Genomic DNA, 16,788 nt, shown 5'->3' with positions numbered 1-16,788 from the left:
CAGTTTGAGAACCTCTGATACAGTATTGTAGGTTAAGTGGGAAAACATACAGAAAGCAGATGAGGAAAGAACAAGGCCAGATAAAGAACAAAAAGGATGCTAAAAAATGATAGGATGGCTGAGGAAAGGAAGGATGCAGTATATACTAGGGCACTGTTTCATTTTTCTATAAATTACTGTATATAAACAGAAAACTTAAGCCTACAACGTGCTGAACAAATAGCTTATTAACCTAATTCTAGAAAACTAGAACATTTGAAAGATACCTCAAACTTCACATCATTATTTGAAAATATGTAAGATTTACCTTCTCAGAGCAATTGTATGAGCAACATACAAATAATCAGATGACAACATCAGCACCAAATTATGAATTTATTTTTAGCCTCATTGGGTTGGTTGATTTTGTGTCTCCTTAGCTTTATCTTTTCATCTAACTTTCTCACCTACTTCTACTTTGTGTATAACCATAAGTCATTTTACATCCTTTTTGGAAAAAATTTTATTTGTACTCAGTCGCTAGCACCCAAATAAATAAATAAACAAAAGCCCCCACAAACTTTGTAGAACTCCAAAAGCATTTTAATATGCCCTCCTATGCGGTAAGGTTAACAAATGAAGTGAAATAATGGTTGTGACCACTCCCTGGTAATAGTGGCAAAACCTCGATGATAATTCTAACATACAGAAAACGGCACAACTGTTAAAAGCTACAAACCTTGGTGTTCAGAAGAGCACTTACCTACAATGGAGCCATGAAGGCTAAAGTGACCTTTTTGGTGATTCCTTGCTACTCCCCACCCCTGCTCCCCATTTACCTAAGGCACAGTGTAGGTTTTGCAAACCTAATTATTCAGGTCCTAATTAAGTCAAAAATTGACTGTTAGTCAAATATTTGTCAGTTAAATGACACAAAGCTATGACAAGTGTTTACTGAACTAAAATGAACTGCTCTACAATGTTGCACTTAAGCAGCTCCTCTGAGTCCAAATGGTACTTCCAGATCTCAGCTGTTCTACTTAGAACACTGGAGCAGTTGGTTAACCAGTTAAAAGTCTCACATATGAGCATCTAAACTCCCATTAAAGCAAAAATATCATCAATGTCGTCTGTCCCCTTAGTGATTCCTGATGTATTATGTTTATTTATTTGCATCGTTGTCCAAGAATCAGTTTCATTTTCATTGCTTTCTATAAGATTTTCATGAATTTGTTTCTCCTTAGTTTGTATGACAGGACTTGAAACTCTTCTACTCAACACTTGCTTATTGTTAGGGTAGAGATCAGGTGTATGAACTGTAGGGTGTGAGAGTCTCCCTTTAATGATATCGGTAGCACTCTGAGTCCCTTGAGGGGGCTGCTGGGTTTCCTTTAAAAGAGTCGACTGCAACTTTCTCTGTGGTTTCCTTCGTTTCAATGAAAATTTATTCTGTGATCTTCTTTGTCTCAGATGATCCTTCAAAGTTTTGCTACCTGAGCCATGAAGAAGGCAGTTGCAAATTGATGTTTTTATGCACTCTAGTTTCTTTGGCAAACTTTAAGACAGAGAGAGGAAAAATTGGAGATTGTTAAGATGCAGAAAAACATTCTCAGAAACTTTTGTCTCCTTTTTACCAACTTCCAATTGAAAAATATATAATTTATAAGTCCTATGCCTGTGTACAACTCCAGAATTATAAGGAAAAATAAGGAAATAGGAGCTTCAACCCAAGTCTGTGTTTTCAGAGCACAACTTCCCTCTGATTTAGATTGTGAGCAAATGTGTCCCCATTATGTTTCCAAAGTAAAGTAGCTCCTACAAGCAGCAAGGTAACTGAATGGTGAGATACCTCCATATTTTAGTGCCAGAGCTCTTCCCCGATAATTGCTAATCTGTTCATAATATAATAGGAATGGAACTGGGGAAAAGATGAATCACAAATAGAAAAATTGCTAGGATGCATCAACCCACTTCTGGATTAACAGCTTCATATTACAGCAGGAAATGAACAAAGAAAAAGGACTAAAAGTGAAGAGGGAGTTTATGTAAAATGAGAAAACAGGGCTCCTGGCATAGACATAATGACAGCCTTGAGCTACCCTAATTGTGATTCATACATCATCTTCAAATTTGGGAATTTGGAACTCAAATGGCCAGTTATTTTAGGTGTTTTGCTTTTGAATAGGGTACACTGCCACAAGGTACATCAGTACCCTGCTAACTGCCTGTTTGTGATAGACTGCAAAAGATTAGCATGAGCCTGTACCTCCTACCCTACCCTCTTCCTTTTTAAACAAATATAGAACTTTGAGGAAGCCCATTTTAATGTACTAATTCATGATCTCTGTTTCCAAACCATTTTGTCTTACCATAAGCAGTAATCTTTAATTGAGGAGAGGGTAGGTGTACTTCCCAATTGAAGTGGAAATAGGAAGAATGAAAACAGAAGGATCAGAGGATCTGCACTGAGTTCTAGATCTCCAGCTCTAATACCCTGAGTAAAATCCTCTATTTCCTCTTCTATATAATATGAATAATACTACCTACCTCACAGAGTTATTGTGGACATTAAATAAACTTCAAATGTACTACAAATATATTACTGAAACAGCAAAACAGGGCAGAATGAAAGAACACTATATTTTTGTGGGGTGCAAAATAATGGTCTAATCAAATAACTACCAGTTTCTTACCCTCTGCATTAACTTTTAATTATCATCTCTGCCTCATCTACCTCTGACTTTACATGCAGTCTTTTTTTTTTTTTTTTTTATAAATTTATTTATTTATTTATTTTTGGCTGTGTTGGGTCTTCGTTTCTGTGCGAGGGCTTTCTCTAGTTGTGGCAAGCGGGGGCCACTCTTCATCGCGGTACATGCAGTCTTGAACAGAACACCTCCATCTTAGGCTGAGTTTCTACTCTAGAATATAATGTAAAAACCCTTAACTTCCCCAACAGCTTTTAATGAAAACTTGATATAAAACCTTCAATATATATCATATTTTTTACTAAAATAGGAATATCTTTTCCATAAATTTTTAAAGAAAATTTAACAAATTTTAGACTGTGATTCACCCACGGGAACCATTATAAAGCCCTGAATAGATACAGTAAGTCCCCTACATACAAACGAGTTCCATTCCGAGAGCACGTTCTTAAGTCCAATTTGTTCATCAGTCCAACAAAGTTAGCCTAGGTACCCAACTAACACAATCGACTATATAGTACTGTACTGTAACAGGTTTAACAAAACTGCACTTTGAGTAGATCTCAATTTTACACTACTGGACATTAAAAAGGCTAACTTGAATATATATACTTTTGCCCTATATGATAATAGAAAAAGTAAAGAAATATAATTTTTGTAATGTACCTACCTATAGCCTTGAGCTTCCACATGTTTAAGCCGGTTACTTTTAAGAAGTTTATTACCCAGAAAGGTGGTCTGAGCCTTGAGTTTTTTGCTCCTACACCACAGAATTGCCATTTGGATCTCTTCAGAAAGTTGTACAAAAGTCTCAGTTTCTCGGAATCTTTGCACAAGACTTTTTACACAGGGAGTTCCTATTGCTTTCCGAGAAGAACGTTTGGTTGCCTTTAGTCTGGATTGAGAACATTTAAACTCAAAACTGTTCTCCTGAAATATGGAACGATGAGAAAAATATATTGGATTTGTTACTGACTTATATAACAACAGAGAGAAGTTGACTCACAGACTATAAAAGTTTGAAAATATGTCTTTTTAAAAGAAGGAAAAAAAGTTTTTTCAGCTCACTATGCTTTCCTTTCTTCTTCTTGTTTTTTTTTTTTTTTGCCATGCTGCTCGGCTTGTGGGATCTTAGTTCCCCAACCGGGGATTGAACTCGTGCCCCCTGCAGTGGAAGCGCAGAGTCCTAACCACTGGACGGCCAGGGAATTCCCTTCCTTTTTCTTAAAAATGTTTTTATTCACTGCTCCAAACACAAGATTTTTTCCCCTCTGTGCTACAACAGATCCCATCTATAGCTGAATTCAGCTGTACACAGGTAACAATATAAATATTTGCATACATATCTATTTATTTAACCTATACATATGAATAAAACTCCACATGATTATGGTGAAAGCCTATCTAGTGGGAAAAAAAACCACTGAAGAGCCCTCTTCCTCTAATACTGGACTACCACAACTTGTTTTTCATTTATTTCTATATGCTGAGTCACCCTCCTCAATGATGGGTCATAAATGTTATTGAAAACATGTGAAAATGGGGATGATTGCTGAATGTATGTTAAAAATGCTTAACTGAGCAACATTTCCAACTCCAGTTCAACCATCTTTTGATGTGGCACCTTTGGTCTCTTCAACCTCATCTTTCTATATCAAGTCAAGTTTGAATTTTATCAACTTTTACTGTTTATTGAAATATGCCACCTACTAGGTCTGCTTCCATCCTCTGTTCAAAACTTACCTTCTTCCAAATTTCTCACTCTCAAGAACATAAAGCAGTAGAAAATATGAAAGCAGAGACCTATCAATACTTTGTGTTGGTGATCCATAAAAGTTTGACCTAAAAGCAAGCTAAGCATATTGGTGCTAAACGCTAAAAATATGGTAGTCATTGGTCATGAATAAGAGGGATGCTGGAAGCAGCTCACCTAGGAACAGGTGGACGGACTGCAGAAAGTTTCAAGAGTCACAGAGAGCCATAGTTATTAAGAGAGAGCTGACGAAACTATTTGGAGGACTGGTGTAACGATAAAGGACAAAGACTATGAAACCAAACTGCCTGCATTCAAATCCCAGTTCTGCCCCATATCTGCTGTGTGGCCTGCGCAAATTTCCTGTCCTTTCTGTGCCTTAATTTTCTCATCTGAAATATGGAAACAGTAATAATAGCACCTACCTCACAGGGCTTTTGCAAGGATTATATGAGTTAACACATATAAAGTGTTTTGAACAATGCCTGGCAAAGAGTAAATGCAATGTAAGTATGACGATGATGATATCTTCCTCTGGAACTTGTGAATCGGACAAAATATAAATGCAAACTGGAATCCTTGTAAGCCTTCAAGAAAGTACTGACTCATTAGAAATGATTAAGAATTCTTGAATCGAATGGAAGAAATAACCCATGAAGGAACCCAGAAGAAAGCAATTTTGAAAAGAGAAAGGGTAAAAGAAGTCAAGAAGTTACTGATGAAAGAGGATGACACTGATGTACTTATCCATGTGAGGTCCAGAACAAACAGAATTAGCAGACACTGGCCAAGGAGAGGAATCATGTTAAAGCTCGAACGCTGACAGGAAGAAAGAAATAGAAGCCTCATGACAAAGGATGAGGATGACGATAATGACGATGAAAGTAGCTAACAATATCTAACACCAGTTAAATGCTTACCACACTTTAGACTCTGTGCTGAACACTTTACATGAACTAAAACTGGCACAACCCTATGAGGTACATACTGTTATTAGAAACAGAGGTATGGACAGGCCAAGAAACTTACATAAGTCACAGAGCTAGTACAAACCAAAGCCAGGACTCAAACCACTTCTGTCTGACTGTAAAGCCCATACTCTTAAGCTGCAGTACAATCCACTCCTATGATGGAGCCTAGGATCACTTTAAAATTCTAGCAAAACTCTTAGTAAAATGTTTCTGAAGGCATTGTATTAACTGAATTAACTAGATGCACTCAAATCCCTTGGGAATGCCTCTATTCATTCAGAAACACACTGAGAACTAAGATGGCACTACTCTTAGAGCTGGGGATAAAAACAGAAGATTCAGTCTGTGCCACTGGTAAGTGGCATCTACTCTACAAATTAGCAGAAATCATAAGCTATATTAAAATAAGCCAGACAAACCTGAATAGCTTTGTGTTTCAGCTGTTTGCAGAAAGCCCTCACGTCAAATTCTGATGACTTTTCTGTGAAGATGGAAAGATCACAGATACAAAAACTTAGGCATACTATTTTCAAATCAACAAATTCTTAAGTGCATGACTACATTTCTTGCCAAATTACTACAAGAGAAACAAAGGGAATTAAGCAAGCAAAGAACTATGAAGCAACAACAGAAACAACTTTATATGCTCAAGCTGAGAAAACACAGGTATTACCATACCTCTCTAAGAATAACCAGAGTTAAAATTAAGAAAGATGCTGAATTTCTTCCTACACAATGCATGACTACATTGTAATTTCAAAAGTTTTTTTGTTTGTTTGTTTTTTTAGAGTATGTGCCATATCAAAGCAAATTACCTTTTAAGATTTTCTTATTCTTTACTGGCTGTCCAAGATCCACATTATTCTGAATATTGATCTTCATTTGTTTAGCTTTTTTGGAAATTCCAAGTAATGGTTCTTCACTGGACCTCTGTGATTGCTCTTTTGTTAAAAATAGTTTATTTAGCAGTTTAGTTACTCCTTTAGCTGCAAAAGCTGTAGGCATTTTTTTCTTAAAGATTTCAAAGTAGGGCTCTCCTAAAAATTCAGCAATATCAGAAGGAAAGGTAAAACCTTTGAAGTAAGGCAATGGTTGAATCCTGGAGACCTCTTGAAGTAATCCAAACAATGGCTCATATAAAGAAACCAGCCTTTTTAAAACATCTTTATAGAGAACCCTAGAGAAAGAAGTAGGATCTCATGAATTAGCTAGTAATTATCATTTGCAGATTATATAATAATAAGAGAGTCAAAGCTGAAAATAATGCCTGTCAATCTGCCACTATAGATAAAAAAAAACGCTAAAGCGGATACTTGCAAAGAGCTAGATTAGTCCAGCCTAAACAGAAAAATGCAAGTACAAAATGCTATATAAAACCAAATAAAGTACTACATGGAGAGATATCTCAAAAGATGTGCCTCAAAATCTTAAGTGTGGTTTTATCTCGACGATGAGATTTTAGGCAAATTTCAGGTTCTTTGCATTTTTTCTATTTTTTAAAGTTTCTTAAAATAACCATGTATTATTATAATCAGCAAAAATCAAAGCTATTTTCATTATAGGAATAATGAAGGTTTGACATTTTAAAATAATATTAGTAATTCTAACACTGTTAGTGCTAAAAACAAGCAGAATAAAAACTAAGATGATTGGAAATAGTACTTGAGATATCCAGGTTAAGATATCAAAGCAAGGTTTAGAGAGAATTTTCTCTCTCTTTTTTTTGGTTTTCGTTCAAATTAGACCTAATCACCCCAATTGTTTAAAATGGCCAAAAATAGGTCTCCTTATAAATATGGGCAGATTTTGAATCCAATTATCCATCAAATAAGTTTCATAATATATATTGTGAGCTGCAAGGGAAGGGCTCTTTGGTTTGCAACTAGTATTATCAGTGTTCTTTCCATCAACTAACTATGGCTCAAAAAGCAGTGGTGGTTCAGGTGGAAGAAAGGAATCTAGAAAACATAAGGAAGGTCATTGCCATTAAAAATTAGAAACCTAATGGCAGAAACAAATGATACAGACTGCTCAGGAACACCTTCATTTTAAATGGCCCAGCTGCTGAATGATTAGAGGAACCTTTTTTTTTTTTTTTAATTCCAGCTGCTAATCCTAGGAATTCATTTGCCTAGTTGTTTAGTGTTGAGGTGATCTCATGGATTCAGATTCAAAGCCTAATCCTTTGACATAACCATCAACACTTAGCTTCCCAATCTACCCCAAATAAACTCTGATCAAATGAAGAAACAGAATTCCTGCACCTTCAGCATCCCATGGGAAAGCAAATATGAAAACTACTAATGAGAAACTTAGTCTGAGTTAGAGAAATGAAGGATTTCAAAGGTACATACATACATACCATAACCTGCTCACCAGCCCAACCATCACAAGGTTTAAAATAATGAATTCTTGCAAACCTAGATGTTTCACAGTCAAGCTGGAGAATCAAGTTAAAGTTGGAAAACAGAATCAAAGGAATTTAGGTTTTTTTAAGTTACATTTATGAAAAAAACAGACTGGAAGTAGAAAGAATTTTCTTGAAGGAACTAAAACCTTAAAACATGTTCTATTTAAGTCATGGAAGCTTAAAAATAAAGTAATATACACTCTGCTAGAGGAAAAATAAAGTAATACACACTCTGCTAGAGGTTTCATTAATAAATTTAGTTTCTAAGATTAAGAATTTCTAACAGTCAATGCCCTTAGGATAATACATACTAGGTAGAGACAGAAGTCTCTGGCAATGGCTATATCAGGCAAATCCCAGGAAAAGGAAGCCAAAGAGCAAAATTTTAAGAATTCCCATAATTTATAACTCCTACAGACTCCCTAGCTTTCAAACAGAAATACTATTAAATATATCCCAACAATTCCAATTCAGAAGAAGGTACTTTAGTTGATTCAAGGATACAGAAATGTCTTGCAGCAACAGTCCAACAAGCGAAGTAGCAACTTGCAGGCTCCCAAAATCTTCATCAACACCAGTTCCACCACTGGTTGGCTAGGGATGACACACGCTTTGGTATTTACAGGCTGATTTTCACTTGGCAAAAATAGAGAAGCACATTACTTTCATTCTTAAATATAAAGCACTTATATAGCAATTTTCAAGTGCAGACTTGCTTTAAGCTCAATTTGAGGTAGTTATGTTTAATAATGACTCACTGAAGTTGACTGACACTTATGTTTCAAAATAATCTACCATGACCCAGATTTCAGTGTCACACTATTCCCTCCCACTGGCCGACAGAGGGAGATTACCACAAAATACCAGGGGCCCTTTGTTGAAACAAATTTGTACAGCTAAGGTATAATTGTTTATATTCTAACAATAAGTGAAGAAAGTCTAAAGCAAGGTCACAGCAAGACACTGGGTTCCCATGCCCAGCCCACCAAAAAGCCCATTACAGAGCAACTGGACCACTTACTTAGAAGAAAATGACTCAGAGAGATCTTGAATTGAACCTTCCAAATTCATGTTTTTCAAGCGTTTTAAACATTGTTCAACCTGAAAGGGGAAGAGCAGCTCAAATTCACATGTTTATGTGTGACACAGACAAAGCCACTGATGTGACCAGGAAAACAAAGAAATACAAAATTTCAAAGTATGGAAATACACTCAATACCAAAGAATACCTTTTTTTAAGGGTAAAGAAACCCATAGCCCAAAGCAATTGCTTCTGGTTAAAAATTTGAAATTTATCCAGCCAAATAAATTTCTCAAATCAGGTTATGACTAAGAATTTATTGTACTACATGCCAGGACGTGCTTGATGCTATAAAGGGGACCAAGGTTAAGTATAAGATTATTCTCAAGGTTATATTTTTCTGAAGCAACATGATTTCTAATAGTGAAACTATTAAAACAAGATAGTAAATTATTAAGTACTAAATTTCAACAGTCTGTAAGTGCCACAGACATAAGGGATCAAGTGATAGAGGGATTGGGCATTGTAAACATACAGGACCAGGTGAGCAAAGGCTCAGAGGAGGGAACGAATGTGGTGAGTAGGAGAACTCAGAACAGTTCAGGCTGTCTGAAATACAAAATATATGAAGATGAAGACCAGAGAGAAGCCTGAGTTAAGGAAAACTGAAGAGGCCAGATCACGGGGGATCTTGTAAGTTAACCTAAGAGGCTTCCTCTTTATTCAGGAGACAATGGAGAAACATTAAAAATTAAAGCTGTGTTTTAGGGTGATTAACCTGGCTTTGGTACACATGAATATGCCAGAGTGGAGGAAAGACTGGAAGATGAAAGATCAGTCAGAATTGCAAGACAACTAAAAATTGACAAGGTCTGAAAAAAGAAATGGCAGCCAGAACTAAAAAGGGACTAGATGCAGAGAAAGTTTTGACTGATCGGTTGGCCGGATAGGAGAGCTACGTAAAAGAAAGCAGCAGAGAAAACAGAACACCAAATTTTTCTGACTGGATAATTATTCGCAACTTGGAAGCCGGGAGGAGAAATACGTATGTTCAATCTGAGATGGTAAGTTTGGTTTTGGCGTTAAAGACTCAGAAGGAGATAAAAGCTGCCCCAGAGAAGAAAACTTAAGAAAGACCATGATCCCAAATCTTTCTTTGCTGAAAAAATCTTCATCTTTTTTGCCTTAAGTAATGGGAGTGGAAAACTAACCAGAGAGCATGAATCTGTAAGGTTAGAGACTATGTCTGTCTTTTTCACCCTGTACACCTAGCACGAAGCACAGTGCCTGGCACATAGAAAGTTTCAAAAATACTTGGAGAATTAATAAAATGAATGAACAAATGGACACATAAGGAACTCAGGTTAGGAGGCTCTACTCTGTGGTGTAGTCCCTGAGCTGGAGGGCCCAATTTTGTCTTAAACTCCAAAAGTTACACAAAACCACTTTACACAACTTGTTATATACTCATTAAATATATTACCGATTAGATTATATACCCCACAATAAATAGACCGCAACTTTGTTCTTTTTATGATTTGGGAATTTTGATTATGGTCAGGAAAATTGTTTCTTAATCCAAAACTCTGTCTTGATCAAATTACTCAATCTTTAAACTAGGCAAAGGCATGGTACTTTATTATAGATTGCATATAATGAAGAAAATTTTTCATAAAAATTACCTACCTATAATAAGAAAAATAAATAAATAAAAAATAACCATAAAAACAAAAAATTACCTACCTACCAGAAACAAGACTGGGAAAGAATCCAACATAGTTCCTTTTTAAATAAACTTTTTTGAAATGCTTTCAGGGGAAAAAAAAAAAAAAGCCCACATGCAATTGCAAGATGACCTATAAATCACAAGTAAGTTACTGCGATTAAGTTACAAAATACTAAATGGCAGTGTGATCTCCATCTTCATCAAGTAAACATGTTGAGTATTAAACACAGGGCTCCCTCCTTACCTGTTTGAGGGCCAAATGGGGCTTGTGGCGGCCCATTCTGTTGTGATTGCTGTAAAGGACTGCACATAATACATCTGTTTCTGCATCTAAGATTTGGCTCTTCAGTGACAATGTAACGAGACAGCATTCTTTAATTACAGCTGCAATGCAAAGGTCTAAAGCAGAGGTGTTTCGTAAGACTTAATATGCATTTCTACATTAAGTATATTCCATAAAAAATACACTGAAAGAAGCATCTTTCCTTATGTTTAAGGAAATCAAGAACAAATTAACATAATCAGCCTCACCTGTAAGAACATAATTAATGTTTCCAAGTATGTGATAAGTGACACAGGAAGGAAGTGATCTTACAGTGACAGATGATATCAAGTCCAGGAAATCATTAAGAGAACATGTGTTAAAGTAGAATGTACATCTTTACACAACATTTTATCATGATTTTAATAATCTTTCATACGAATACTCTGCAGCCAGTCATTTGGTGTACACTTAACACTTCAAGTACCTTAAAGGTGGGACATGTTGTATAGTTCTCTACCACTTTAAGAATATATTCAGAAGAGAAATCACTATAACAACTGGAAATTATATTACATAATGAATGTCTGACTGAACACGGGGTGCTTATTTAGTAAAACAAGGTCACAGCCTCCTAGTCTGAAAAAGCTGTGAATAGAGGATGGAGTAAATATGTTCTCTATGGCTCTAAGGGTAGCAGTAGCATCCTAAGTGGCAGTAACACAAAGGAAGACTTACACACAACGTGGAGAACTTTCTTACTATACGAACTATTTGAGGCCAGAATGGGCTGCCTTTGGGGTGGGGAGAGACTTGGTGAATTTCCACGCCTAACAGAATCCTGTTAAAGAATCTTTGAATAGAGGAAGGGGTAAGATTAATCTGTAAACTGAGCAGGATGGATGGATGGGGAGGGGGATGTGATGATTAGATAAGTTACAAGTATTTAATAATAACAGCTGTCATTTGAGTGTTTACTGTATCAGGCATTGTTCCAAATGCTTTACCTATAATGTTAATTCTCTCATCAGAACAGCGCTGTGAGGCAAGTACTATTTTTATCCCCATTTGAAAATGCGCTGAAGCCCAGAAAGGTTAAACAACGACATTCCCCACTCCTCACCCCAGCTCCAGCAGAGAGAAGAGACAGGATTCAAACCCAGGCAATTTGGCTTCTGAGCCCAGCGTGTACTGCCCTACTGCCTAATAACGGCAATGCCACCATACATTGATAGAACACTTTAGACCACGCTCTCCTAAATGACATCATTAGATCCTCCCAACAACCCGGTGATAGGGAAAACTAACCCCATTTTACAGATAAGAAACGGGGGATCCAGAAAGATTGCGGTTTAAGTGCAGAGTGCTTGAGTGACGACCCGCAGCCTCTCAGAGGCAGAGGTCGAGAAAGACTGAGGGGTAACCACGGCACTTGGTGGCCTGAGTGAACGCAGGGTCCCCAGGCAGCAATTTTTCCTGACGCTAGCTGCGTCCGCCCTCTTTCCCCATTTCGGTGCGGGGCTGGATCTTAGGCCTTCGGCGCCCCAGCCAGGCCCTGCGGTAGACTCGGTGGGTCCAGCGAGGAACGGCGATGCCAGATGCCCTGCAAGACTCCTCAGCAAACTCCAGAGCCCAGGCCCCTTCTGGCCACGGCCCTGCGCAGCGTCCCGCGGGTTCCGGAAGTCCCGCCCCCACCCCACGCACGTACGCCTGCCTGACGCCTCCTCCGGAAAAGCCTGCGCCCCTCGCCGGGCGCCTCACTCACCCAGCGCCGCGCCGGGGTCCTGTACGGTCACTGCGCTGCGGCTCCCCGCCTTAGGGATCCTCACGCGGTTCCATGGTTCCGGGCCCGGCAGCAGCGCAGCCATCTTGGGAGGCAGGAGAGGGACTGGGAAAGGCGGACCTGGGCGAGGCCCAGTGGAGCGACCGAAGGAGGGGCGATGAGCCGACGTCCGGGGAAGGTAGAGGGCAAGGGGTGGGGCGGGGGCGGGGAAAGGGGAGGGTCCTTCACGAAATAGTGGACCAAGTACGGTGAACCTGAAGAACCCCCAGAGTCATCCAGCCCCTGGTCTCAAATACCTGGCCGCGTATCAGAATTACCTGGGAGAATCTGGGGGAGCCGCATCCCGGTACTACTCAATCAGAATCTCGGAATGGGGCGAGGAATCCGCCTTGTGTTTATGCTTCCCCACGGGATTCTGAAGCACGACCAGTTTTGGAACTATTAAAAGGTATTTTACAGATGTGGAAAGTGAGGCCCGCAGTTGAGTTGGTGCATACACCCCCATCTCCACCTCAACCATTAGCGGAAAAGGAAGACATGAAATAAAGAGGCTTATGCAAAGTGCGTATTTGTAACGCAGAAGTAATTTAAGTTAGTCGAGGAAGGCTCTACCTGGAGCAGCAGCAAAACCACGATCATAGAAACTTGGAGGCCGTCTGACTCTCCATCAGCCCCATCTTCTGTCAGTGTCCAAAACAAGACGATATTCCAAGCTTTCCTGATCCTCACCTCATTTATAGCTTTCTAATAGTTCATTTATCTTCAGCTACCCTGATGCCAGCTTACTTAAGGCCCCCTGCGCAACATATTAGAGAGGCAGTTAGTGGGTTTTGAAGACAGACCAGCAAGGTTCTGATTCTAGATCTGCCCTATACTAGCTCTATGATCTCAGGAAAGTTACCTAACTCCTCCAAATCTTAGTGTTCCTACAGGTAAATTGAAGATAATAATACAAACTTGTAAAGTGCTCACAGTTAAAAAGTGCTTTAGAATAGTGCCTGGCATACAAACAGTATTTACTCTTAGCAGAATTAGTATTGTTGATATTATTTTTACTGTTTAATACAGATAGCCACGCCAAACTGAAACACTTTGCATGCTGTCTGTGTGTGCCTTTGTACATATTAATTTCTCTATCTGGGCCATTTCCCCGAAACACAATCTCCCTCAGCTCTGGCGTCATCACCTCTAGGTAATTCTTCCTGAGCATCCCATTCCCACTCCATAGCTTGATGTAGCGACGACTTTATGTACAACCGTAGTGCCCTGTGCTGGCCTCTGTATTAGCCTCCTATTGCTGCGGTAACAAATTACTACAAACATAGTCACTTAAAACAACACAGTTATTATATTACATTTTTGGAGGTTAGAAGTCCAAAATGGATTTCACTGGACTAAAGTTGGCAGGGCTGGATCCTTCTGAGGCTCTAGTGGAGAATTCATTTTCTTGCTTTTTTCAGCTTCTAGAGGCCACCTGCATTCCTTGGCTCATGTCTCCATCCTCCATTTTCAAAGTCAGTAGCATAGCATCTTCCAGTCTCCCTCCAGCCTCTCTTTCTCTCTCACCCTCCTGCCTGCCTTCATCTTAAAAGGACCCTAGTGATTACACTGAGCCCCCCAAAATAACCCAGGATACTCTCCTCATTTCAGAGTCTTTAACTTAATCATATCTACACAATCTGTTTTGCAATGTAAGTAAACATATTCATAGATTTGGAGGATTAGGATGTGGCTGTCTTGGGGGATGGGCATTATTCAGGCTACCACAGACTCTCACAGAAGTTACCTCACTGTGTTGTATTAATTTGTATATTTATATGTCTCCTTCTCCAATGGCATGTGAGCTGACTGAAGGCAGTACTACCAGTGTAGCTTACTGATCTTTATATCACAATGCTTAGCTCAGAGCCTGGTGTGTAGTAAGACCTGAATAAGGCTTTAACAGCTTTATTGAGGTAAAATTGGTATACAGAGAACTGCACATAGTTAATGTGTACAATTTTACTAGTTTGTCAATATTTACTGGCTAAATAAGAGACTAGATGATGCTTGAATAGAGTTTTTGAAGGACGAGTAGGAATTTCCCAGGCAGATAAGGGAAGAAGACATTCCTGACAGAGAGATGGTAAACAGCATGGGTTGGAAGAATCATTAGTCCTGGCTGAGTCAGTATTGCTGGAGCATGATGTGTTCCGAGGGACGAAGCTGGGAGTAGTAGTGTCAGATCAGGGACAGAATTTGGATTTACCCTGAAGGCTGGTGATTCCCAAACCTGGCTGATCATAATTACCTGGATAGTCTTTTAAAAATATTTAGAAAATTTTCAGGCTCCACTTTGGACATTCTTATTCATTAGGTCTGAATAGGGCTCTAATCTGGGTTTTTCAAAAGCTCCTTGTGATGGTGGTCTGCTTTAGGGATCCCTTTCTGGAGGTGACAAAGGAGTCACTAAGATTTAGGCTGGGCAATTTTGGCACCTTGCATCAGAGGACGAGCGCTCTGGAGAACAGATTTGAAGATAAGACTGGAGGAAGGGACCTAAGGGGATCTGTTACAAAAGCTGAGGCAGGAGATAATGAAGGCCTGAATTCAAACACTGGCACTGAAGATGGACAGTATGACTTATTTAGATGTCTAGTATTTAGGTATTTATATGTCTAGTATGACTTCCAGACTTTTGCCTTGAGTGTGAGATGTGGCATCCAAAAGAAGAACAAATTTAGATACACCTAAATAATAGGAATAATGAGATAACTTTTTATGTACTGAGTTTGAGATTGCCCATGGGCTGCCCACAAGAGTATGTCCAATTCGCCAGTTGAATAAATGGAACTGTAGCTCAAAGGGTAATTACAAAGGGAGGGAGTAGAGATGATGAATATAGGATAATGTTTTTAGCAGCTTAGATGAGACGGGAAGACAGAGTTTATGTGATGACAGAGAGATGTAGGATCAAGCAGAGTATAGTTTTGTTTTGTTCTCATTTTAAGGATAGTGTATCAGTCAGGGTTCCACCAGTCAAACAGAACCAGTAGGCGATGTATATATACTTTTGAAAGGAAATTGGCTCACATGACTGTAGGGGTTGAATAGTCAAGTCTGAAGTCCATAGCGCAGGCCGTGGTAAATGGCAGTCTGGAAACTCAGGCAGGAGCTGAAGTTGCAGTCTACAGGTGGAATTTCTTCTCCTTCCTGTCCTGTTCTGTTCTCAAGGTCTTTTAAACTGATTGGATTAGGCTCATCCAGATAACCCAGGATAATCTCCTTTACATACAGTCAACTGATTGTGGTTGATAATCACATCTACAGAATGCCTTCACAACAACACCTAGACTCATATTTGATTGAATAACTGGGTGCCTCAGCCTAGTCAAGTTGACACATAAAACTGACCATTACAGACAGAAAGTGATTTCATCACCTGAACAGGCTAAGAGAAATGGGGCCAAAAGAGTAAGAGAAGCTGGGCCTACTAAAGAGATAAAGGTGAGAGAATTGATGAAGAAAGATCCATTATTCGTTCAACAAAGTTTGTGAGCATCATCCCAGAGGAGACAAGCAAAGGTGGGATCAAGAGCTTAGGTAGAGGGGTTGTCTTAAAGATCAAAAAGCCTTTATCCTCTGAGCCAGGAAGAAAAATCAAGATAGCTTTAGACATGGCTATGTTTGGGGTACGGTAACAGAAAGATGAGGGAGCTCCTATGTTGTCAGTGAAGGAGGATCATTACCAAGAGGGGAGGGCAGGGAGATGGGTTCTGGGTGGGCAGTGGATATTTAAAATCAGAGTTTCCTTGAACTGGGGGATATGGAAGAGTCATGTGTTCTGTATATTAGGGAGAAAGTAAGGATTTACGGCCACGTTTTTAAAATTTCAAATTTGCAAAGAAAGACTGCCACAGACACAAATGACCATGAAATAGAACCTTGTCCATCTCATTAGCAATTCAAAAAATACAGATTAAAATAATTTCGAGGTATTGTCATAGAGACAGAGTAAAAGCATGGTGTCTCATGTTACTAGGACTTTGGACAAAAATTCAGATACAAAGTGATCCTTTGTTGTTGTAATCATGAAAATGGAAAATGATATATTCACACAATGAATCAGTGGTTTTCTAATATTTTGGCAGTGGAATTCTTTTTCCCCCACAAAATCTTAACACAGAAATCAAATA

At 38.8% G+C, this 16,788-nt stretch overlaps 3 protein-coding genes across 16 annotated transcripts in view; 1 reads left to right on the top strand and 2 right to left on the bottom strand.

The window, feature by feature from the left end:
* Window positions 1–5,839, bottom strand: part of LOC132364852 (cell surface glycoprotein CD200 receptor 1-like) — a 105,922-nt gene extending 100,083 nt beyond the window's left edge. The window contains exon 1 of the mRNA XM_059921162.1: window positions 5,831–5,839. The gene's annotated coding sequence lies outside the window, so the exon portion shown is untranslated. The remainder of the gene's footprint in view (window positions 1–5,830) is intronic.
* On the bottom strand, window positions 357–12,778 carry NEPRO (nucleolus and neural progenitor protein). 2 transcript variants are annotated; one of them, XM_059921158.1, is made up of 9 exons: window positions 12,596–12,778; window positions 10,813–10,967; window positions 8,843–8,922; window positions 8,326–8,457; window positions 7,774–7,851; window positions 6,227–6,588; window positions 5,831–5,892; window positions 3,358–3,617; window positions 357–1,534 (listed from the first exon to the last, which is right to left on the bottom strand). In XM_059921158.1, exons 1-9 carry the CDS (start codon window positions 12,696–12,698, stop codon window positions 1,072–1,074), a joined length of 1,695 nt encoding a protein of 564 aa, XP_059777141.1. In that variant the 5' UTR covers window positions 12,699–12,778; the 3' UTR covers window positions 357–1,071. The 2 variants fall into 2 exon arrangements, with proteins under 2 accessions (XP_059777141.1, XP_059777142.1); XM_059921159.1 differs by having other exon boundaries at window positions 10,813–10,911; window positions 12,596–12,669.
* BOC (BOC cell adhesion associated, oncogene regulated) overlaps window positions 12,564–16,788 on the top strand; it is a 265,756-nt gene continuing 261,531 nt past the window's right edge. For all 13 annotated transcript variants that reach the window (XM_059921145.1, XM_059921147.1, XM_059921144.1 and 10 more), the window contains exon 1: window positions 12,564–12,791. The gene's annotated coding sequence lies outside the window, so the exon portion shown is untranslated. The remainder of the gene's footprint in view (window positions 12,792–16,788) is intronic.

The sequence above is a fragment of the Balaenoptera ricei genome, chromosome 4, assembly GCF_028023285.1.
Source record: "Balaenoptera ricei isolate mBalRic1 chromosome 4, mBalRic1.hap2, whole genome shotgun sequence".
Lineage (NCBI taxonomy): Eukaryota > Metazoa > Chordata > Mammalia > Artiodactyla > Balaenopteridae > Balaenoptera > Balaenoptera ricei.
The sequence above is the reverse complement of the archived record's forward strand: the minus strand, read 5'-3'. Positions and strand labels throughout refer to the sequence as shown.

Coding starts and splice junctions, on each gene's coding strand:
- NEPRO (XM_059921158.1), bottom strand. CDS start 12,698: ATGGCTGCGCTGCTGCCGGGCCCGGAACCATGGAACCGCGTGAGGATC. Junction 7,852..8,325: donor TGTTGCTGCAAGACATTTCT/GTATCCTTGAAT, acceptor TTGATTCTCCAG/CTTGACTGTGAAACATCTAG. Junction 5,893..6,226: donor GAATAAGAAAATCTTAAAAG/GTAATTTGCTTT, acceptor CCATCTTCACAG/AAAAGTCATCAGAATTTGAC.